This window comes from Tympanuchus pallidicinctus, unplaced genomic scaffold, assembly GCF_026119805.1.
Source record: "Tympanuchus pallidicinctus isolate F22 unplaced genomic scaffold, pur_lepc_1.0 scaffold2, whole genome shotgun sequence".
NCBI classification, from domain to species: Eukaryota; Metazoa; Chordata; class Aves; order Galliformes; family Phasianidae; genus Tympanuchus; species Tympanuchus pallidicinctus.
In genome coordinates, this window is record NW_026294721.1 from 52,225,519 (window position 1) to 52,251,539 (window position 26,021).

At 37.1% G+C, this 26,021-nt stretch overlaps 1 protein-coding gene across 1 annotated transcript in view; it reads right to left on the reverse strand.

Annotated features, from left to right (window-relative positions):
- The window catches only part of COL25A1 (collagen type XXV alpha 1 chain), a 289,300-nt gene that overhangs the window by 28,270 nt on the left and 235,009 nt on the right, over positions 1–26,021 (reverse strand). The window contains exons 14-22 of the mRNA XM_052681793.1: positions 25,441–25,467; positions 23,538–23,582; positions 18,712–18,744; positions 18,514–18,549; positions 14,644–14,688; positions 3,725–3,787; positions 2,874–2,942; positions 2,207–2,251; positions 73–117 (exon numbers count right to left, since the gene is read on the reverse strand). Of these exons, the coding sequence (XP_052537753.1) occupies positions 73–117; positions 2,207–2,251; positions 2,874–2,942; positions 3,725–3,787; positions 14,644–14,688; positions 18,514–18,549; positions 18,712–18,744; positions 23,538–23,582; positions 25,441–25,467 (408 nt within the window). The remainder of the gene's footprint in view (positions 1–72; positions 118–2,206; positions 2,252–2,873; positions 2,943–3,724; positions 3,788–14,643; positions 14,689–18,513; positions 18,550–18,711; positions 18,745–23,537; positions 23,583–25,440; positions 25,468–26,021) is intronic.

Consider the following 26,021-nt stretch of genomic DNA (forward strand, 5'->3'; position numbering starts at 1 on the left):
GCTGCCACAATTTCGATTCATTGCAGAGAATGAATGCAAGAGTATAAAGATTGAAATGAGAAATAGACTTACCCGTGGACCTGCAGATCCCGTGTCACCTCTGTCACCTGTATCACCCTAGGTAAAAGGGATATTTGAGAACAAATATGCCATCTGACAATATATTAGATAGTTCATCTCTTTTAAACGTGCTTCTCCTAAATAACCCAGTTAAACAAACAGGTGTCTCATTATTAATAGAATGTGGACCTTAGTTACAGCAGAAATTCCTTAAACATCTGTATTGTGACAGGGTTAACAAGGAAGTATTTGGTTCTATACAAGTTGCTATTGTGTGCTGTATTGGGTTGGAATAAGTTGTACCAAAGACTCAACAAAAGAGATTACCAATTCCGTAACAAACACAACTTCTCTAATCTTTATGGCACTATTTTAAAAGCTTTAAGAAAAAACAAGAGAAATAAAATCAGTCTGAAGTCTGAAAACAGTAGCTTCCTCAAAGGTGTGTTTCAAAGTGTGTAAACTTTTATTTCCATGACTGTGACTCCACTAAGCTTCTGAACTTCCTTGCTCCAAGTTCTTACCTCTCCTGCAGACACAAAGGTACTTTCACCACTAAAGTCCCTTTACTCCCTCACTGTGACAGGCTTAAGATCTTAACCATATTGCACACACCTTTATTCTCCTGGCTGTTAATAATGTGTTTCAAGTGATGGAGGGAATTTCAAACATATTTGCTTTAATAACTCAACACCTAGCGACTATAATTCTTTTTGCTTCACAGTCATAACAAGCTCTTCAATTTTTATATTACTCAAAATGAATTTGGCAAAGAACTGCTACTCCTGTTGAAATCTCTATAACATTGGTACAAGTTAGGGAAGAATGGTTAATTCACCAGTAGTAATAGGGAAAAAAAAGAACCATAAAATAGAAAACAGTCATAGGGATAATGAAAGAAGAACATGGAGAGGAGGCTGGTGGCAGGACACGATCAACAGTATTGCCTTGCCAGTATCTAGTGAAACTGTCACTGGAGTTGCTGAAAACAATCTTCATTACTAGGTTGACTTCTCTGACCCAGAATTTAGAAACAGTTAGGCCTTTTTGGTAAAATGAGAATTAAAAGAGATATCTCTATCTTTCTGGTGCATTTGGGAAGTGCCCAGGAACCAGAGGCAAATGAATCTGTTTTACTCTTCTGCTCTTACTCTGATGCATTAAATACCCCTATCAGCTCCCTTGCTTATTAACTTTCCTTTTTGGCAGGAATGAGTGAGGTGAAGGGGCAATTTCCTAATCATAACCTTAAGCTCTGTGAATGGCTGTTATTTAAGGACCTTTCTTTCAGGTTCTGCAACCAGTATCCTACTAGCCTACAACATTGTTTTGATACCTTTATTCTGACAGTAGACTGAAGAACTACCTAAACAAATCTGATTTAATTTTGATTTGACACATAACATAACGTAACGTAACGTAACATAACGTAACATAACATAACATAACACAACACGGAGGAGTCCAATGAGCACAGTATTTGCAAAGTATATGAAATATTTTTAAAAGCATGTATTTTCTTTCTCTACATACATGTGAACCCGTTATATCCATATAGAGATAAATGGATGGAGGGTCTGACATAGAAAAAAAAAAAGCCAACACTCCAAACAAACAAAATCAAACCACTTTGGTTACAGTAGGTAAAACAGTAATGTAATCTACAAAACTTGCCAATGTAGGACTTATTGGCCAGCATCTCTCTTTTGGCAGTCTTTGAAATACAACTGATTCCTACCCCACCAAGTTTGGTTCCACAAAATAATTGAAAAACCAATTGAAACTCCATAGGCATAGACAGGAGATGGTTTGTGGCATGTGAGAAAACTAACTCACATCAGTTACATATAAGGAAACCAAGTGGGATGAGGAAAAAAAGAGCTGGTTGAAACAGATGTTATAATAAAAAGGAAAATAGAGTTGTAGTGATTGAAATACACAAGATTCAATTCTAGCAGCTGAAGTTGAAAATCAGAATGTTTCATTTATAAGTAAGACAGCATTATCTGGTACAGTTTCTTTTAAAGGGATATCTGAAGTTTCTGAGAAGTGTTACAAACAACATATTGTAAAATAAATGTGCTAATCACTCCACTAAAGACAGGTGGTTTTTTGTTGTTGTTGTTGTTTTTTTTTTACTACTGACCTTTGACCCTTTGGGGCCTCTAGATCCAGGTTCACCTGTTCTCCCCTGTTTGAGGGAAGACAGCAGATGGAGAGGAGAAAAATGATAATGGAATGGGAGCGCAGAGGAAAAGAAATTAGTAATGACTAACCATACTACAGAACAGCAAAATCACTTGATTTTATATGATCAAGATAATGAGTCTGTAAAGACCTTGAATTTAATAACATCCAGAGTAATATATTCTTTAACACCAGCATGCAAAGGCCACAGACTTCATCCTTCCAAAGGAAAATTAGTATTGGCATTAGTAAAGAGTAAGCATCATTAAAACCGTTTTATGGGAACTGCTCTTGAAAAATGTTAGTCAAACAGTAGAGAAGACATTTAACTATCCTTAAATAAGGAGATTAAATAAAGTGTTACCACAACTACTTTTCCCAGTAATTCAGAGGAATACAAACTAGCTTGCGAAGTACAAAATCTGCCTTAGCATCTTCAAGATGTATTAGGATTGGAGAAACAGCATGCAAAATGGATTTTCTCTGCAATCAATAGCTACAATGATCAGAAAGTTCAAATTTTAAAAATGACCCAGTTCTCATTCTTTTTTTTTTTTTTTCAGCTGAAAAAGGTGCATTATGTGTTATTCGTGTTCCCCTAACCAAAACACTCCAATCAGACCGACCTTTGGTCCTGGAAGTCCAGTTTCACCTCGCTCACCCTTCCCAGGAGGGCCTGCCTCTCCTCTGTCACCCTGTGGAAGCAGGTACACATATATCACAAAACATTGGGCAGTTTTTAGCATGCAACTTAATCAGTTATGGCAAAGAAACCAAAACATCAAAAGAAAACATTTCTGAGCTCATCTACAACTAGCAGTGGATTTGGGAACACAGTGTTCTCAATTGCAAAAAGTAAGATTTAGAAATTCTATTCTGGATTTATATAGGATCCTATAAAGCTATTTTTGTCCCTATTCCTAAAGAAGTGGAATGAAGATTCCTGAACTATGGTACTTAATGAATATTATTTTTAGAACTCCTAATATGCTATCTTCACCACAGAGCAGCTAAAAAAACCTGTATGTAGTACAAAAAAAACCCCTATGCTTAATGGCACTGTATTTTACAGTCTGTAAGTATTATTAAAATTCTAATGCCTGCACAAACTTTTAAGATTTCTTCTAAAAAAGTTATGAGAACACAGTTTCTTCTGGCAGGCATATTTTGCTTCTTGAAGAAGTGACTTTTGGGATGCTGACATTAAACAAAGTCAATGAATAAACTTACATGGATAAAGTATCTGCCTTTACATTGTTTGAGGGCATCACTACAAAGGCGTGTATTTCATTGCATTCATCCACGAAATAGAACTCTTCAAGTTTCAAGGTACTGTAGGTACTATATTTTAACCTAAACTTACGACAATTATTCACTTGTGGCTGAAAGATTTTTACAGCATTAGCACGATCTCTGCTAACAAAATCGAACTTACTCCAAGGGATTTTATATTGGAGCATTGTTCAACTGTCCTTACCTTTGTTCCTGGTAACCCTGGCAGCCCGGGTTCTCCCTGTGGACCAATGAAGCCTGGTTCACCCTTGAAAAGCACAGCATGAGAAGAATGTGAGGTTAGTTATGTAGCAGTGTGTACACATAGTAACAATAATTTCTTTTGGCTGCATTTTCCCCGTATCATCCTGCTATGATGGAAGAGTTACATTAAAATACTTTAAAATTTAAGCAACTTTCATCAGTATACATTCTTATAGCAAGCCATCACACAGCATATAAAATGCAAATGAAACAGAAGGTGTCACACGTTTTTTTATGAGGTTAAGGATCATTCATTTCAGTCACGTTTTATGAGGCAGTGAGTGGATGGGCAGACAGGGTGAGGGTATGACAAAGTAATGACAAACAGAGGCCAGATGGTACTGTTGCGATGCATTTTCAAGAGAGTCAGCTACATCATTGCAAGGAAGCAGATCAAAAGTATAATGCATCAGCACTGCACTATTCCTCCTCATTCTGACATGAAAGTACTTCATTTGTCCACATCCACACAACTTCCATAGCTGCAAACAGGTACCAAAGAGCCACAGCTCCTTATTCCCTCACTGTTCTGGCCTCTTCCTGCCCATTAGTTTGTACAAACATGACAGACAAATAGCAGCAATCAAGCTGAGATGCAGCACATGCAGCATTAAGAAACGGAGTAAATATTTTGTTTGTTCCTTTTATTTTTAACCTATCACTATGGCTGAAGAGGAACAGCGAAAAGTGAAGAAGCCATATGTTTTCCATAAGAAGTTCTCCTGAACAAGGATTTTGCTACCTAACTTTCTACTTTTCACACAAACTTGAATCAAGGAGATTTACCCACAAAGTATTGTAAATTTTAAAAATCAATAGTATAATAACCCAATTAGTATAGATTTTTACAATATCACCAAACTTGATGATCATAAATTAGCCATCAAATGTTTCTTTAAATAGCTAAAAAGATAGAAGTATCATAATCCTGTATTGATTTAATTAATGACAGCATATGGAGACAGTAAATAGAAGCAGTTGGATAACAGTTCTCTTCACCTCTTTGCCCGCACAGAAATACAGACATGCTGCAGTGAGTGAGCAAGTTAGCAAATGTTCTTGTATATTCATCTGTGCTCTCATCAACAATCCATCATTAGCAGTTCCATCATTAGCAGTTCAAACAAAGAAGGTCTGTAGCAAATCTATAACCAGAGAAAATTTTCATGTGGCCATACTGAGGAGCATTCAGTGACTTCAACTTAGAAGATCAAAAAAATTCAAAGATATGCCAACACTAAATCGCACATTTTCTAATGTGAAGTTCCATCTGGCTGCGGTTCAGAATTGATAATAAAAACAAAGGAATAAACAACGACAAACATGTCCCAGAGAAGGGCATTTAGCTGTCATTTAGGAAAAACAACCCACAACAGTTTACTTAATTCTTTGTATCAGCGCACACCAGCAAGAGCAACATTAGGTTATCACTGTAGATGGAAACGCTTTTATGTCAGCAAATGGACAACAGTGCAATTTCAATTGTTTTATGAGGAGGCACTCAGTGGCCCCTGATTGTTTTAATAATGACTTTACCAGGGCTAATTGATGACTTTAAGCAGAAGAAACATGCAGTGGCTCTGCAATTCAGTATTTTCAGTGGTAAGGCTTAAAGTATTTCTCAGATTGATGCGCAGAGACAAGAAAGAGGTGCTTTGCAAAAGCAAGTGGAATGGATAATGGAGGAAACTGCTGGCTTAATTAACATAGCTAGAGTACAGATCTTACACAATGCAGAGCTTTAAAAGATTATCAAATGTGAAGTGGAATAACTAGTGTGTCAGGAAAGATAGGACCTGACTGGCTGAGTAGTGCTCTGCTGAGGAAGACTTAGGGGTGACAATGAATGCTGAGTTGAACATGGTCCTGCAGACTGTTCTTATCACACAAAATAAAACTGAGGTAGGTAGGATTTGGCTACATAAAGAAAAACATGCAATTCTCTATACAGTGCTGGTGGGAATAAGTAGGTTAAAAGACCTCTGGCTTGCCATCCTAAGCTTCTAAGTAGAAAAACAACCTGCTCAGATGATTTGAAACTAAGCAGTATCCTCTGCACTATCTCAAATTTCACCTGTAACCACAACATAAGGTGTTAACCGAAGCACTCAGGCACACTTCTGCACCATTCCCAGCCAGTGGAGATAACGTCTGCACCAGCTTTGTTTCTTGCATTTCTGTCTCCATTATTCAGAGAGAAATATTTACATTAGAAACAGACTCCATTCAACTGTCCAGCTGCACCCTGCATTTTGTTCTACAAATGCTGCCATCCTTCTGCTTTATGTCATTAACTACTATATACATTATGTTATTTACCCATACAGAGTTAATTTTCCTCACAACTTTATTTTGGATTTGTGATGAAAACAACGCTGATGTTTCAGGTGTCACAGCGCAGTGCTCATGCAGCACCAAGACCTTCTGTAATTCTCACAGCCTGACCTACAAGGATTCTGGAGAGGCACAAGGAGCTGAGAAGGGACAGATCCAGGAGAGCTGAACCAAAATGGCCAAAAGGGTATTTCATACCATACAGGAATAAAAACCGCAGGCGAAGTTGGCTGAGGCTGCCATTATATGGAGGCTGATGGGGATTGGTCAGCTGATGCTGAGCATCTGGGTTCATTTTTTTCCATCACTTGTTTTTCTTGGCTTTGTTTGTTTCCCTTTTCAAACCACCTCAATATGCTATTTCCCTCACTTTTACTTTTTCCAGTTTGTCTTCTCATGCCGCTGTGGGGAGTGAGCGAGTGGCTGATACTCAGCTGCCTACCAAGGTTAACACGCCACAGTTACCCTCTGTGCCACACACACCACAGAAAGAAATGAGAATCTATCAAGCTTAGCACTGCCAGCGATGTGTGAAATAGAAGGGAAACAATTTCCTCTCAGTAAGGTAAGAGTAAAAAGGCCTGCTGAGGCTGCTCTCTGAGGTGATTTCATTATTGCTCTGGGATCTCCCAACCTCAAAATCCTTGCATAGGCAAGAATCATCTCTAAACAACTGTGAAACACTGAAAGGAATGCAAGGAATCAGAGTAACCAAGCTTTATAATACTTTTCTAAACAACTCGCTATAATTTCTTACAATAAAGTTTTATCTGGAGAGAATATACCACAAGCCACTTTGCCTGCTAAAGCAGAGGCAGGGAACAGGACATCTGGAAAGAGGAAAGTTAAGCAGGTAGCCTGTGAAAAGAGAGTAAGGAAATGCCTCACTTGAGATACAGTTTACAAGCTGCGTAAAAAGCCATCAGCAAATGATGACTCCTCATGAGTTTTAGTTCAACCCTTTGGCATAGTTACGAAATAAAAGCTTAGAAATCACCACATAGCACAGGAAGTCAACAACATCAATCTCAACATTTAAACTCCACTTACTGTTAGAGCTTGGAGCAATTTGCATCAATCATAGATCAGAGGCAACGTGCTATTAAATAAATCAACAGGCTTGTGAGTTACTTCCATTTTACAGGAGCGATTTGTTATCAGTTAGAAACAATCCCTAATGGCCTGAGATGTTAACATTTTAACAGATAAAGGGATGACCTCTGCGTGTGCTCATTTTTAGCTTCAGACATTTGTCAAATGTAGGAATACCAGTGGGTCAGAGAGCAAATGACATGCTGCTTCTCAGAAACCCTGTTAATGGTAATTTTCACCTCTAATCATAAAATGCGTGAAGAGAAAAGGGCGTTATAATTGCATGCTGTACACCTAAAGTTATGTAAGCTCCATCATAACTAGAAGTAAAAAAAATCCTTGCAATTTACTTCAGAGGATAGGGTTGTTGTTTTTTTTTGTTTTTTTTTGTTTTGTTTTGTTTTGTTTTGTTTTGTTTTGTTTTTTTTGAGGATTATTCACTAGACATATTAATAACTGGTTGTTTTATGATGATCAAAGCTTTCATGGGCTGAGGCAGAGGCTAGGTTTGATATTGGAGGTTAACTTCAAGACATGCTCTTCACTGTCACTATTTTAATTTTTACAGAACTTATAACTGGCTAAAACTTGAACTTCTGTTCAAGAAAGGTGCAACAATTACAATTCCACTTGCCATGCTAATTGCTTTTTTAAATGTCACTAGCTTGATGACAACATTTATAAACAACATAATACTGCCCTCGTTTCACAGCACAGCTGAAACACAAAGCAATGCAATTATTTGAAACTTTGTTCTGACAGGCCTCATCTGTACACTGACAAAGACCTAATGTGGCCCATACTTAGGGGCAGGTTGGAGCTTCCAAACTCCTTCCTGTATGTCCAAGCATTCTCTAGATGCTCCCAACTCCTGGGAATGGGGACAGCCTGCAAACTCCTCACAAGCCACAGAACCTGGGAGAGCCCAAGGTGCTCCTTCTAATCAGAGCAGACATGGACAGGTCCCTATTTTATTCATTGAAGAGACCAAGGTGTGCTTGTCTTAAATACCATCCTAACACTGATAGTCATTTAAAAAAACCTGATGCGCTTTTTTTGTCTGATGCTACTGAAAGAATCCCACAAAGCTGAAGATATACAGAACAAAATCCAGCAAGAACAAAACATCCAAAAACCCAGGTGTAAGGCCATATAGAGAACAACAAAGTTAGAAACATAGAATCTGGTTCACTGATATTTTCCCTCATTTTCCAGAAATTGCCATTTGTTGCCCCCAGATTTCATTTCTGAGATTGATAACCAATACATTTCCTGAAGTCTTTAAAACGGAGGTGCAGTGCTGTAGCAGCTGATGAAGTTGTACTTGCTCAAACCTAACCTGCTGCTTCTTAAAGAATCTGTGGCACTCAGTTCCAGGGCAGCAATACCCCAGCTCAGCCTGCCTTAGGCCATACAGGTCAGCAAAAGGCACTTCATATTTTCTCAATGTTGAGGGCATTAGAAGGACTTTACATATAACCTTAAGTCCATGGGAATTCTGCTATCAGGAGGACTCCAGTATCCAGTTCATTATGAAGGAAGTGAGCAAGGTGAAAGGAAATCTGATAAAAAACTCACCCCACTTCATGAAGCCTTTGTTAAGGCTTTTCATATCAGCTCAGAACTGGCTCCAGAAATGGCCAGCTGAACAGGTTGTCTGGCTCACTCATCACATTTGAAACAATATCTTCACACTCAAATCTGTCTCTAAACTTAGAAAAACAATTCTGGTTTTGAATTTCCAAATGTACATTCAGCCTTTATGATCCATTTAAAGAAACAAAATATACTACCTCAAAACCTGTCTAAAACCCTGAAGCTTCATAACTAACCCTACTTTGTATGCCATTTGTTATTCTTTAGTGAGCTGATTTTCTCACTGTTTTTAAGTTCCGCCTGCTTGGAGCATATGCTGCTTTGGAAGGGTGTTAAAAGAATAATTCTGCAGTAATAATTCTGATTAAATCTGCATGTATTAGTCACATCAAATTCTTCTTACTTAAGGCTAATTATAATTCAAGTCAGCCTGGTACCTATTTTTGAGGATTAGAATAAAAATATTTTTTTGTAATAAGCATCTCATTTTTAATTCTTTGCAATGACTGATCCTCTACATTATTAAAAGTCTGGCCCCAAATGATTTCCTTTAGAACAGTTACATTACTAATCTAAGAATTTTATTTTGCTACTTTTAAAACATAAAGAATTTTACTGCACGCACTAATTTCTGACCACATAAAATTGTATACTTGAGGTACATAAATGATTTCATATTGCTGTATCTTTCTTATGACTAATGAAATACTTAACAAATAAAACAGAACATAGGGCTCTCAGATTATTCAGTTGCATTAAAAATTTTAATTTAGATTGATTTTTGTAAGTATAAAGAAAAATTCAACTATGTTATGAAACAGATGCTGGGAAATAGATTTTTACAAGCTCAGTCTTTCAACTAATACTATCTTTAGGGCAAATGACATCCTGTATTGCAGTTACTTATACTTCAGCCTCTTCCAGGAAAGAAAACGAGAGCTTTCATGATTTGGAGGATATAGTTTATGACAGATTAATAAGAACTACATATATCCAAAAGAAGAACCAGCTAAATCCTTCTGACACATGCGTACCATCCAATGTTAATGATGATTTCATTTTCTGGCCTTGATTCTCAATAGTCTGGAAAATGACTTGTCTACCCTGTGCAAGTGATTACTGCCACAGCATATGGAAACCAGACAGGCAGGAATGGATGAACACAGCTAGATATGTAACTACATGCATACAGATATGTGTTTATATACTTCCATTCTGGAAACAGAATTCTGTTAGTGGCATTACTGTCTTTTAATTTTTCAAATAAATGTACCAATGCATAGAGCTACTTCTGAAAAACTACTTCTAAAAATGAGCTGTCCAAATGCAGGTATTAAATCCTATTCTTTAGATTAGCTCCCATTTTCAGCTAAAAGGATATATCATTATATTCTACTTTTTGGTGTTTAACGAATTCTACACAGTTTCTTTTTCCTACTTGGACAACCACTCTTGAGAGCAATTTATATGAGAGATGAAAGGTTGGAAACTAGTTAACACTTGAACATTTCAACATACATATGAGCTGAGGCAAAAACGTATCAGGGAGAAACATAATCTTCCACAAAGCAAAGTTTGAATTCCCACATTTTTCAATTGTTGCAATTAGCATTTTCAGTATATCTTCATATTGAGGACTGAGAAATGCCTGTCACAAGGTCAGCAGGCCCCTTCCAGCTCCCAAGATCAGGCTACAAGGTTGTGGGTATGGTGATAGATACAAGAGAGATTAATCGAAGCCTGGGCAAGAATGCCCATGTTCCAGAGAAGAACGGAAAGAAATAGAATCAGAACAGGTTTCCTGGTAACAGTCACTGACAAGTAAAAAACAAAAACCAGGGAAGTTCAACCTTCCTGACAACACCTGGGAGAAAAAGAAGTTTGAAGAATTTTTTTCTGCATTGTGAATGGCGCTGACTCCAAAATGCAACCCTCACACCACAATTTACTTTAGATTTCCTTTCATTTTGCTATCAGATGCCAAAGAGAACATCAGGAACTAAACACCCAAGCTTCAACAGCACTTTACTCTCTTTTCTGAAGAATTTAAATGGCTTTACAATACAAGCTGCATACAGTGTACCCAGCCTCAAAGTTCTGCCTTTCATTTTCTCTGAGAGGTTTCTTTTGTACTGGAAGTCACTGGATGAAAGGAGCATCAGCTTTTCTAGAGGCTTTTTTTTTCTTTTAAAAGTTCTATGAAGTAGAAAATTTTGCAGTCTTTCTGTGGAGTTTTAGGAAAGACACAGGATGAGCTCTAAGTATGAAGAGAAAAGAAAAAAAGAAATTTAAGTACAGAAAAAAATCAATATTAGAACTGCTTTTCACTAAAAAACAAAACAAAACAAAAAAACCAAAAAACAAAAAACCCGTGTTCTTATCCAGGTTCTTCTGAAATCTTGCTCAGGTACAGACCCAGTGAAGTCAGTCCAAAACACAAAAAGATACAGGTGGCTGCACACTGGCAAGTCTAGTCAGCCAATTACACCGGATTTGAATGCACAGAAAAATGCCCCTACATCTCAAAGCAGGAAGACTAGAGATATTTTCTCTTCTTGTGACAAATCAACCAATAGAAGTTTTCTTGAATACAATCAAATAAAAGCTCCGTTGTAATCACAAACTTTGTTTCAGTATTTGTTTTAGAACTGGAGCAGAAACATTGAAGAAAATTCAGATGTTGCTGAAAATTCAGTACTGTTGCTGAGAAAATGTTGTGATCTCCAGAAATCTTCCTTCTGCAGTGATGAAATTGAAGGTTGCACTGCCTAAATGCCAGAAAATGCAACACCACAGATTTGAGAGATGTCTGACAGTTCAGCAAATAAGAGAATGCATGATTTCCACTGTTACCTCTGCTTAGTACACATAAAAGCTATGAGATAAAACAGATATATAAATTTTGTGTTTCATAGAAGGTATTCTGCATCTACATAGCATCAGTTGGGGGATATCAGAGTGATGAATTAATATTCTGTGCTTAGGTCCCTTACTCGCTTCCCAAATTACATGGTGCAACACATTCAGGGGCTCATTAAGTTTCCAGCCATTCCTAAACAGCAACAGGTGCTTGAAAAACACTTCTCCAGCATGTCACAGACAGCTTCGTCACTGTCTTGGAAATAACTGACTGCACTTGTGTTTGCTCCACGGCACTAAACGACAATGCTGAGAGACAGCAAAAGAACAGGAAGAACTCCCAAAACATCCGCATGGACACAGTGAACGAGTCTAGAAAAATAATTAATAACAACCCTGCTGCATATTCTGAATTCTGATGTGATACTTGCATGTCCATCCAGTACTGCAATCCATTTGGATCCCAATGTCATGTTAAACCAAGCTCTAATGGGTTTCTGGGAATATACACTGATTAATTAATTGAAATGGCATTACAAGAAGCTGAAACTTTCCAGTGATTAATATTTATTAATCCTTTAAGAAGTCTGGATATGCTTTCAGGAACACTAGACCGGATGCCTTGGGAATTTTCTTCAACCATGAGAAGAAAGATGAGATGCAGCTGGAAAGCTATGATTCTCTTCTTGCTGCGGCATTTGTGTTTTCACAGGCTGCTTTAACATTTGTAAGGAGTGCTACGTAGGTGCAGGGTTACCTAAGTATTTCATAGTACAGACTGCCACTGTAGAAAGTTTCATTCACAAGAAGGCAAATTTGTAGTTCAATGGATAGATCAGAGGAGACTTCAACTTCTTAAATGGATGGTCATGGGATAAATACCTAAGACCAGAAGAACTACACCTAAGAGTTTCCTGTGTATAGAAAATGCTTGTATCTTGATTTTGTGTTCTCTACCTGAAAGAACTAATGGAAATTCTTTGAAAATTGGGAAACATGGAGTCTCCTTTTCCCAGTTTCTTCTCATATACCTTGAAGAAGTCTGTTTGCATTGGACTCTCAATATCCAACAATTCCATAGCTGTTTAGAACATAACAGCTCTGTAAACATGATCCTGAGACAGCAAGTTTGTTTGTTCAAAATCGCTTGTGTGCTTTGAGACACTGTATATCAAATAGAAATGAACACTTGCTATTTATTTACTTGATTTTCAGAATGCTTAGCTGGGGAACAGTTATAAGCTAAATCTGTACACCTTGAAGAATTAACATATTTCAGACATTTTTGCCAATGAGGGCTAACTGTTCAAAACTGCTTAAGCAGAAAACAAACAGAATGTAGTAATTTCTAGAACATCCAAAGAAGGCAAATTTTGAGAATATTCTGTAACTCCAATTGAAGTGGACAGAAGAAAGATCAAAAAGCACAGTGAGAATCCTAATGCTTTTTAGCTGCAAGAGATCTCATCAGAAACTTTTGTAGAAGACTTTTGAGTCTTTGATTTTTTACTTCACATTTTGCCTTGTAGGTGGATTTGGAAGCCACCCTCTGAGCCACTTTTACCACCAACAGATAAAGCCTAACAGAAATAATATTCTAGATCAGATATTTAGTTGTTTTAAAGTTCCATGCTGAGATATAAATGAAACTGTATAGTTTGCATGAACAGGAAACCACGTAGACCAGCCGTAACCCCAGCTGGTTTTGGTGAGTGTTCCCAGGATGCTGGCACTGACCTCCAGCTAAGCTACCTCCTTGCTTCCTAGGAAAGCAAACAGACCATGGTTTTCTGTTGAAGATGCTTTTGAAAATACAGTTTCATCACAACTCAGCTACATGATCTTTACCAGTTGATGTAGAGTTCATTCTTGCAGAAAAAGAATGTCCACCCTGGGAACTATATTTTCAGGTATGACAATACACAAACTTTAATATGCACTTTCAATTATTCCCATAATTCACTAGAAACACAGAAAGGACATTATGCATGAACGTTGTGGCGATTCACAAGTCCTTTGAGAAAATCACTGTAAATATTGCATTCCATAAGATAGATACTGAATCCTATCGAAGCAGACAGAAGTTTGGCCTTCAGCTTATCCCTCTTTTTATTGGAAAAGCAATATAAATCATCTCCTGAGGTATGCACAGGCCCATGATGGAATGCAAACAAAAAGTTTCAAAGAGATTTTGTCCTCCAAAAGGAGGATCTTTGCCACAAAGGAGGAGCAGCCAACCTAACAAGCACTCCCTCAGGATATGCAAATCCTGACTTTGCACAGCATTGTACAGTTGCAGCTCAAACTGCCTAAGAGTCTGCAACTCCCAGTGCAACCACTTATGCCAGAGCTAAACCAACCACATGTCTTTTGCATCAACTTACCTAAAGATCCCAGACAAACCGGAAGCCAGGAGCTAAACCAGGTATTAGATCAGGGACTGTAACTAATACTGAACAGAATCTTATTAAAACATTTTGACTTCACAGTGGAAATCATTTCTGTGTAATGGAGCAGAGAGTATTTTTGTTGACAGAGCCAGTTCTCTGCAGTCTGTGTATAATGAATGTAGTTTGCTGGCTGGAGAGACTTGGTAAATTCTGTAAGATTACTGCTACTGGAAAGCAGCCATCAAAATGGGAATCAAATAAAACTTTGTACAATCACAATGTCACAAATGACAAAATTCTTTCATTACAAAGAAATATAAAAGACTACCGATATTAGATATTTTTAAGCAGTAGAATCTTTATTTCCTAGATAAGGCAATGGTTTGCTTCGCATTTTACTATAAGATATACTGTTTCATTACTTAAACCAATTTCCCATGCGAAACCTTCCTGTGTTAATCAGAGACAATCTCAATATCAGAGACTCAGATGCTGTATGAGCACAGTAGGATTACTTTAGTCTCACCCTTGAAGTCCCTCCCCTCCTTGTGGTGCCCCCCCAGTACCACAGAGACTACAGTTTATTTACCTTTATCCCAGGGAGTCCAGGAAGCCCAGGAAGACCTGGTTCACCCTATACAGGAAAATTGCATAATATTACAGACATTATTCAGTTATGGTCACTATGCAGTGAACACACCTAGATATTCTGTAGCAAAATAAAAGAGCACAGGTGACTACTAGTCAGTTCAAGCGGGACTGATATTTTCAAAATTAGTGATTTAGATGCAACTGTCCTAACATACCATTTAAGAATTTAAATATCTTCTGGGAACCTCTGATGCTATGACAAGACCAAAACCCACATCAGAAAAACCGAGAATGAATTCTCATAATTTTGGCAACTAAACAAGAAGAAAACAAGGAACATTGGTTCATTTCCTACGCTGCCATTTAAATTCCATGCTTACGACAGATGTTTAATTCCGTTCCATTTTCAACTCTGAGATAGATGTCGTGCTGCCTGACTGCCTGATTTAGCCACCAAGCAACTCAGGTTTAAATTGGGCAATTCAAGCGGAACTACCTAATTACAGCTGGAGCACTGTTTTTATAGAGCTATCTGTTGCATTATTTCACTGCTTGATATGTATCTATGAATATACATGGTGTCATGAAGGCTAGTGATAATATAACCTTGTATTGCTTTACCCAAAAATATCTTGCTTATTTAAAATTGTAATAAAGTGACCTGTAGCACAGCATTTAAAAGGGTAAATTAGTAACGAGGATTGAGAACTGAATGTATTTCCTTTGATGCAAAGTTGATATTAGTCTAACACAAGAAAGGCTAGCACAGCATTCTGACACGTGGCCATTTTGAGATACCAACTAAACAGAAAGATGTCATCTAGGGAAATAAAAATCATGAATAGAAAAAAAAAAAGTAGTAGTAACATGTGAAGAAAACATTATTTTAAAGGCTGGAGATTTTACTTTAATACACAGATGGATTCAAACCAATGCCTTGGTTGTGAATATTCCCTGAACTTTCTGGAATCGGTCTGAACTCTGAAGCCAACTTTTTCCTTTATAATGAGTTGAACTATATTCCAGATTTTGTATGTGCTTGAGCTTTATAGAAATCCACATTTCAGCTCTGTGGTTAGGACTACAGCTTTTGCTATTATAATATTTTACTTGTGTGTATACACACACATACACATATTTGTACATTGAGCTACAGATAGATACATACATACAAACAAACGTATATATGCATAATATAAATGTTCTTACAGTACCCAAAAACCCTACTTAGAGACAGTAGTATTAAACAGACTCAAAGTGCTAGTAACAAAATTATATTCTGTCACAAACTGAAGAACACAATACAGGGGCTGTAAATTGCTTTACCAAATAGAGTAACTTTTGCATATTATGGAAGGATCTGATAATACATTTCAGTTACTCCAACATTTTAAGTTGTCAGACTACCTAAAAGCACAGGAAAGAATCCACTCTTAAAACATTAACTATAAAATTAGATGAAAGAATGGTGGCTAGGATACAATTTTAAGTAGACTCCACTAGATCTTGGTTTATTGCCTAACACTTAGTAAAGCAGGAAATGGGTTGTCAGTCTTGCAAAAGAATAATCCATTACAAAGTCTTCATTACACCCATTCCTGATGAAGTACTGGCTCCAAAATCTCTCTCCTCTGTCAAGTCAGCTGGGCAGCCACACACCACACTGCTAACATGACTTTTTCTTATCCAACTGCGGAACACTAAGTTCAATTCTAAGCACAGCATATGAATGATCACAACTGATAAATCTATTAGTATTGCTGCAGTAGGTGACTGTTTAATCTTGGGACAGTTCTAAACCCTAGGGACACAAACATAACAAGCAGAAAGGATCCAGCAAAGCCAGTTTGTATTCACAGCAATCTAAAACACTTAAGATGCCTGTCCAAGATACATCAAAGAATGTCATACATAATGAAATCACGAATGTTTCATTATAGTTAGCATTGTAGATGAGTGTTTAACACTTTATTTTGTGGACTTTTTCTAATACGAAAGATACAAGCATGATTTATGAGAGGAATAATTTTTAAAGAAGGAGAAGCTGTATACTAACTTCTCATCACACTAAGTTTGTTCTGTTGTGATATGATATGTGGCACACAACAGCCTTGACAGGCCACTCAGGCACCAACACATCTCATTTCATGTAAGTATTGTTAAGGTGGGTAGCTCAATATTTACCTGTTCTTAGAAGATGGATAAGGAGTAACCAGAAGAGGAGGGAGAAGTAATATGTAAGGAAGGAAGATACAGAAAGGAAAAAAAGAATGGGGCATGAGGGAGAAGAGATGTAATACAAAGGGATGAGACACAAGTTTGTTCGGACAAAGGTCTCCACAGCTCCTGGGGGGGGTGAAAGGCAGAGTGGTAACTGTGGGACACCTGGCTGGAGGACGCACTCAGAGCAATCACATTATGGGACCTGCTGGCCCTGGCTGGAGACAGGGAGGTGGCATACTGGGATCTTGTGAGGTGATGTGGAAAGAACGCATTAAGCTCCCTTTGGTGCAAACAACAAGCTGACACTACAGAAAGTCTGAGCTGTGTACTTCTCACTTATCTATGTTACGTAAATGAGATCAAACCTGAGTGCCTGGAGACAGATCCTGCAGGAGCCTGCTGATAAATCACTGCTGCTTTTACCTCCATGGCAGCCAGCTAATGAGAGAATGAATCTCAACAGGCTCTTAAGTGCATTTTCTAGTTTATTGCTCCAGCAAAGCACACAGTAGAGAATGCACATGCTGAATGATTTCACAGACTAGATAGCTTTAGGCTACTATGATTACTTTCTCTAATTAAAACTCTATTTTACTAAAGAACTGCGTTTACTACTGTAACAGTCTTTGTTTAGTCTGTTATAAGTGATGGTAACTAAAATTTCTCAAACAAAAAGACTCAACTTGTTATTTTATATTAGTGTTTTGAGATTTTGCTTAGTCACCTAAAGGCCTTGAGTATTAGAAAACAGTAGTCGTGCCACTCACTATACAGCTGGTGGGCTGGAACATCTGCACACTCAACCTTCCACTGGGCTCTGCTCCACCCTAACAGCAGTGGGAAATTTTCAATGTTATAAGATACAAGAATGATGCTGAAGGCTCCAGGGGGAAAGCAAGTATTGCAGAGCAAAAATCTGGTACCCTCATTGTCTCTTCTCTTTGCTCTTCCACCAGCTTTCCCAGCAGGACCTACCTCCTACTCTCCTGAAAGGCAGCTGAAGGCAAAGCATTCACTTTTTGATGTACTATGGATTCTAAAGGGAAATTACCCAGCTTCACAGGGCCTCATGCAGCACAGAGTGATTACAGCTCTTGATGGATCGTTACTTGCAAAAACATCATCAGCTATGCAGCACCCAGGGGAATTTCTTCCCCAGGAAGAAAGAATGGAGCAGCATTACCCATTCTCTGTCCTCCCACACATACTGCGCATCTCTGATAGTTTGATTTCCCTTACAAGTACATAGGAAAGGGATTCTAGTCAACATTTATTTTCTTCCTAATTAGATGTAATAATATACCACAGGCTGAAGGTTAATACTCAGTCAAACATGCAAAGTTAACTTGTGATCATTCAAGTAGCAGAGCCATTTGTTGTTAGTCTTGCCAGCTGCAACTGGGTAAGCTTTCAATGCAAGAAGTGCTATGATGCTAGGAAGTGTGTTATTCTGACACTGCTTTTCACACTAATTAGTGTTATCATTCCTGTGCTTTTTATAATACAAAATGATCATATGTTATACTGTACAAGCTGCTACATAGCACTACATTGGGCTCATCCTAGTGTAAAAACAGTTTAACATAACAAGACTTATCACAATCCAACAGTAAAGACAAAGAACACAAACATTTCCAACTAATACCTTTTGTCCGGGCCGTCCTGATTCACCAGGTTCACCCTAAACAAAGAAAAGAAATGAAAGGCATGATATCCGTCAAATGGAATTAAAAATAGGGTTGGGGAAGATCGTAACATTACCTGAAACGTTCGTGACACAACAAAGTAACACTGATCAGCCACCCCTCTTCTCCCTGCACAATTGCTTTCAACACTTAATTACCTTAATTCCTGCAGCAGATGAACCAGGGTCACCCTGATAGAAAATCCACAAGAAATGATCATGCTTATTACATATGCAGATTTTAGGAAATAAATACAGCAAAACGTGCAAGATTATAGCAAGATGATAGAGCAAAATATCTATTTAGCGAGACTATCTGCTCTCTGTGATGATACATAGGAACTTACCCATTGAAATTAAATCAAAGGATTCAGAAAAGAAACCATATTATTTTCAAAAAAATTCAGAGAGAATTAGTTTCAAAAAGTATACTAAGTAAACCCAAATTTCACAACTAAAAATGCAGATACAATAATTGCTGATTTTCTTTAAAAAGCTGGAAGATGGGACACAGTTCGGCATCTCTAAGTTGCTGACATACATTAAAAATCATTTACTGCAATTTACGAGTGATCTTTTTGATTTGGTTCTACAAATCTCAACTGACATAGCCTTTTGTGCAAATCAAGATGAGCTTTGAAAAAAATCAGCAAACTATGCATTTATCACTATCAGGACAGGTCTTAGCTCAATTTCCACAGCTCTTCAGCCTGTTTAGACTGTTAAGACAATGCAGCTAAGTGGTGCACATGATGGGATGGGGCAGTTACAGCAATTCACGTAATATGGAAAGCTCTTTCTTCTAAGGACACATCTTGCCTTCAGAAAGAGTGTGCTGTTTTCTGCTTGGTTGACCAGGCTTGATAGGTAGTGATACGCGCAAATTCAGAGAACTGCTGAGTGAATTGGTAAGGAAGCTTTCAGCTCCCAGTTTGTGTTATTATCACAATAGGATCCTCCAAATTCTTAAATACTCAGTTTGCTGCACTTTTTTTCCCCTACATGACATACCAAATAAATATGGGGAAAACCAAACTGATGAAAAACTGGGTAGTTAAAATAGAGGCTGCCAAAGATGGCTGGAGCACTTAAATTTGAAGGACTGTCTTAGTTTTTATTCTTCAAAATAAATTTGGATTATTCATTGAAAATAATAAGTTGCTAGATGGCAGTAACTGCAAACTCTGCAAGAGCCTGTTAGCAATTGACAGGTAGTATAGAAGCCAACATTGTTATCCACTTTGAAGATGTTTAAGCAGAGTACCCACTCCTGATGGCTCAGTGAAGCTGGAGGAAGCATTCTGTGAACAGTGGAGAATTAGAGTTGGTTTGGAGGTTATTTTTTGTAATAGCCCAATAAAATTAAATGGCACCAGAAAACATGCTCACTTTGTTTTAAAGAACAGAAACAGAATTTCCTCTACACAGTTGCTGCAGCTCTCTCGTGTGAGTTAAAAACAATAAGTCAGTTTTATGAAGGGTTGATTCATGTCTGGAAACCTGAGCTGCCTCTTCTTGATAGACGTGCATGAGTGATACTGCTGATATCCCTTACAAGCATGTACAACTGCAAAACTTCAGGGACTTTTTATAGCTGTAAAGTGGTAAAGCAACTGGTAAGAGACGTTCACAAGTTAAACATTTTAAGGGATAATGATTGATATGGGGAGATAAGAGCATTAAGTATTTATAATCCAACTTCACATAAGAATGAAAATTAATACGGGATTAAAAGAAAAAATATGGCACAGCATGTTCTCTGTTCTCTGATGAGTCAGACCATTTGGAAATGAAGAAATTTTAGCAGGGGAATGTGCACATAGAAGAAAAATACTTGATAGTTTCCAGGGGCTAAGTCTAAGAACTTACGTCTGACACTGATACTGCCTTCAGAGTAGGCCAACTCAGAAAAGACAGTTTCCTTTCTAAATCTTGGGTCAAAAAGTATTGACCCGAGTCAGCATCTCTGATAGCCACTGGGTAAGCAGTTCAGAAAGTAAAGCTAAATTAACTGTACAAATAGGAACCTGTTCAAACAAAATTTAAAACGGTTGTCACCAGACCTCTGTCACATAGCAAAATTAAAATTTAGTATTTATTTTAAAGAAACATGATTTAATCTTTTAAAGAAATGTTTTACAATTTGTGATCTATAAATGAAATGTCTTAAACATCTAGTGTTATCATTTAAGTGTAACGGTCCCCGCATTTATTTATATAAAATAAATGGCTTTTTCTTTTTTTTAAACCAAGCAAGTAGGAAGCATACATACAAATGGCTGAACATCTGGGAACTGCACCAATACTAGCCTTACATCATCTCTGAACAACACTTCCAGCAGATTTCTTAAAATGTCTTTTAAAAATAGTGCCTCAGAAAGTCTTGAACTTCTCTCCACAGGTGTTCAGTTCACAAAAACTCTCAATACTCATCTGGAAGTGAAGTTCTGTAAAGTAACACACACTCTGGACATTTCAGAGCTACCCAAAGAGAAAGCAGAGAGCATACATAAGAACATAAGAATAATGCTTTAATGAGGCTGCCTGTGAGATTTGCTGGTCTTGATTCCAACTGCTCCTTTTAAGACAACAAAAAAAGGTCAGATTTTTTTGTATTAACCTCCCTGCCTTGATAGAAAATACCCAGAGGAAAATACAGAAGAAAGGCTTCTGTGCTGCTTTGAAATCCTGCATTATAGCAGAATAGTCTGGTAAGGGTAACTGTTCAAGATAATTATAACACCAATGAAAAAAGTACAAGCAATACAGAAAAAAAAATACACGGAGGAAAAAAAACAACAAAGCAAAACATCAAGGCTACTTTGTGAACATATTGAATATGACTGTAATAGGCTTTCTTAGATTCTCTAACACTAATGCAATTAACAACTGCTGGGCAAATTCATTCTTGAATTTTACGTGATGGTCATACAGCACAATATTTGCCCTACAGTGAAGATCAGGAAAGAGTATCCTCCTTGTTAAATAGCACAGATGTAATGTAAGGACACTGAGTTTTATGCTAGTTCCTATATTATCTGTTGAAAAACGTCCTAAAGTTCCTACCAAAGCTATCTTTCAGAAACAGTAATTTGCAGTTCTACTATAAGACAGAGATTTCTTTTTTCCTGGGTGGCAGATTGCCTTACAGGCAAGGAAAATGGGTGGGCAAAAAACAACAAAGGCCAACTAAGCCACGGTTTTGCTTATTCTGTCCTAAGAATTTATGCGGTGGATGCCCGGCTGTTACTGTTAGAGCAATGAGCTCCATGCAAACAGCATGTATTTCCATGTCACCACAGCACCTCTGAAACTTACATGAAACCTTGAAGAGTTGGGAGACTTCTGTATTAGGATGGTAAAAAATTTATTGATATTTCTTCAGATGTAGAAATATAAGTTCTCCCAATGACCTACTTTTTCAGAATTTGATCCCAAACATTTTGAGGCTCACAGTAATATATACAACACTATAGTTACAACACCATATATAAAAAAAAAAAAAAAAAAAAAGATTTCTCAGTGAAAGAGGTAGAAGAGTTTTTCTTCCCTTAAACAAGATTCCAAGCAGTCAGATGCATGCACTGCAGACCACGGTGAAGCATGGGAATACAAATGCGTGCATGCTCACTCACTCTCACAGCAGATACAGAAGAAAAGCAACAAGGGAAGCTCCACTTCCAAGTCTTCCCAAAGAGGTTAACTTCCCACTTATTTGCTACAGGACTATGTCTTAAAAATAATCTCATATTTTCCTAGAAATTATGTTATTAAATCTTGTAAAAATGGATTAAGAAGACTTCACTGGCATACGTTGTCTAAGCAACTAAAAAAGGTTCTTAAGATTTTAATCTAGGCTAATAAACATGACTACAGAGGAAGTATTCTATAAATGAACTGAGAATCAAAAAATTTACTATTCTTATCCATAATGACTATTTTTAGTACCTGACTTTAGAATACACCCCATAATAACTTTATGTTCTTGAATACTGCTTCCAAATGATAGGGCCTGAGAGATTTGCATGCATTGCTTACTATGTTGATAAATCTGGCAAACTTCTTGTGCTACACTCTGATTTGAGTTGGTTATGCAATTAAACATATGGGGCGGGAGACAAGAATGTTTTTATGCTTCTGCTCAAGTATAGTCACTGAAAATAACGCTTTTAGAAGCATATGAGTTCCAAATTGGTGGTAATAAGCTGTATGCAATCTCTACTCAAAAATATACACAAAGAATACAAAAGATTATGGAGAAGATCATTATGGCTGGTCCTTCTTCCCATACTGTGGGTTTCTTTGTATACGTAGAACACAAACACTCAATTTCAATTTCGATCTTTTCTGCAGGGGTACAGAACAAATCTCAAATAAAATAAAATAAAATTAAAAACTAAATAAAACAATATTTTGATGACGTCAGCTACTTTTCCCCATTGGTACTTTGCAACAATGAGCTAACAAGGTATTAAGTGAGGTTGTTATTGATATAATCTGGTAAAATCTTCTAAAATTTTGTTTTTATCTTCAACTGTCAATTGCTTATCTGGCTGTTTGGAAGGAAGTTAGCTATCACAGTATCAGTAGTAATCAGTAAACTATCACAGTAGTTTAGTCCTTTTCTTTGTAGAAAACAGAGAATGGGAAACATTAACAGCTAAGATATACCAGAAAGAGATATAACTCATCAGACACAGAACCAAAAGTCTGGGCAGATTGTGACTAAGTTTTCTGAACAATGCATATTTTAGCTAAGAGGAGTGATGATTAGAGACTGATGCACTCTGATCTAAAGCTGCTGCTACATAAAGTCAGGAACAGAACAGCGACATTTTCCCACTGTTTAGAAGAATGAATTCAGTCAAACTGCTCAACATTTTTAATAAAAAAGTTTCTTTTGTCAAATTTTTATTTTCACTAGTTGATCAGACTGTAAACACATCTATGGCACATGCTTTCCTCTCTACTAATAAGTAGCATACCTTTTCTCCTGTGTCACCCTTTGGTCCATTTTCTCCAGCATCACCCTGGAATGAAAATACATATTTTAAAATATGATTTTATGTAAACACACAGTGTGCAGAGAGGAGTCAGCATTCAAACATTATTGGCAAGTTAGTTCTATTGATCAAGTAGCCAATCCATCTACAACACAGCAGGAAGTGTGGTTTTCATAGCTGCTGTATCTGTTGCATATAAACCCACAAAAGTATATAAACTCTCAGATAACTATCTTCCTGTTGGTATGGTCTATAGACCATACCAACACAATTCATTGTGGTTTAGAAATGAAGGAATGATTTCATGATGGTTCAGCATTTTAAACTGGAGGCGCATAGTTCTCCAGAGATACTCACCTAAGCATATCTAATCAAATTCAGGTAAGTTATCCAATTCCAATACTTTTTATTAGATTTTCAATGATGTACATTATAAACTGCTTGAGTTTGAAGTACTTCCATGCATGATTCACAAACCAGAAAACCTTCACTGATCTCACCCCTCCAGATAGCAACCAAAATGTTTATCTCTACATAAATTTGATGTGCTGTATGTTATTAAGAAAAGTGATATTCAGACAACACTCCTTTATGCCTGGGCAGATATTTCTCATTTTAAAAATAACTTTTTAAAGAAATGCTTCAAAAGATTTATCTATAAAAATACAAAATTCCTATTTTTATTAATTCAGTATAGTAACACCCAAGTAAACCAAAAATTCTGTTATATATGAGGACCAAACATGCCTGTGAGACTCAAGTGGAAGAAATATATAAAATACCAAAGGTACTGATTGACTCTAAATATGCCACAACCATTTTTGTGGGTCTTGGCCAGACAACCAGTAAAAATATTCAAATAACACTATTAATTCAGCACCTGCTCTGAAAAGCTTAATGTAAAATTCCTCTCAGAGGACTTGTACAGGATGGTCACCAATACAAGGGTAACTAGCAAAAAACAAGCAAGTCTTTAATTAAGGGCTTGAGTCATGGAGTTGTGCAACAGTAATGGCTGGGAATGTCATTCTGAGTCCATTTGACATGATAACGTACATATACGACATTTACAACTACATTTTTTAGGGAAATATAATGGATGATTATGGTGAAATATCATGAATTTAAGTAACAGAAATCCAGTACAGGTAAGTATTGTCATACTGCTTTTGTGCTTGAAAATGAACAAAGGATTACTGGAGTTCTACCAGAAATACTGTTTTAACAAAAAGGTTTGATTTTTGTGAAAAGAGATTCCTAGTTATATATTCTACATGTAGGGTAAAAACATTCAAGATTTCCCTTGATAATAACGTGCTTTAGAATACATGAACTGCAACTGGTAATACATGGTTTTACGCAGATCTGGAAGTGAAATTCAATTGTAGCTGAAAACTGAAGCCACATGAGCAAGCACTTCTCAAGAGCAAATAACACCTGAATGCAAGCAGCTTACTTTTTAAAAAGCACAGCTCAATTTATTCACAGGAGATGAGTCTGTGTAAAGATACTTGTTCAAAATAAGGCTTACAAAATAAGGCTCAGGTTGCCTCTGCAGAGATGCAGAAGTTTAATTTGCACTAAGTATTTACTCACATGAGTGCTCCTACTGGTATCTTTATATGGGCAGAATCACACTCATGTTTTGCAGCATGGAGCTCATCTTGTCTCTGTGTGACTGTATATGATCTAGAGTTTGTGTAATTACCACTCTGTTACCAAATTCTTTTACTCCCTGCAGGTAACAGAGCATTAAAACCAAGTTATGAGAAATGTTTGGCACTACCATTTATCCAGTCACTCATCTTTTTCTGACATGAACATTAGACATGGATAGGTGCAGAGTTCCTCAGCTGTGCAGCAAAGGAAGTAGAACAGGACTCACCTTTTCTCCTCTTTCTCCAGGGTCACCCTGAACAAAGCAAGTGGAGCAGAGAAGTCATAAGTTACTAACACAAGTAAAATTCCAAGTTTAAGTCCTATTATCAGTCACAATTGATGACACTTTTTCAAATGATAAAAACCCAAAGCAAAATTTTCAATAAGCATTAATAAATAAATTTAATAGAACTCAATAGACAATACATTTTCAGCACAATTTTAAAACATTAGGGATTTGTGTGTAGAATTTTGTTTTGTTTCAAAGTTTTTCTTTCTGTTTTGTTCTAGATTAAACCTTCACAAATAGGTGCATGTCTTTGTGGGATGGCCTTCTGGGACAGAGGTGACTCCTGCATTTGGTTTTCCTTATCTTGGAAATAAATGAAAGACAAATTTACAGGCTGAATGTAGGGTGAAAGTCATATGACTCTATTAATGGCTTAGGAGACTCTGTGGGAGAAACAGAAAGCCCTAAGTGACTCAAACAAATTCACAACTGATTTAGAGCAAGGAGCCTTTACTGCTTCTAACATTTTCTGGAAGAAAACGATCTTTTAGCCACTATTTTTAAAATCATAACTTATT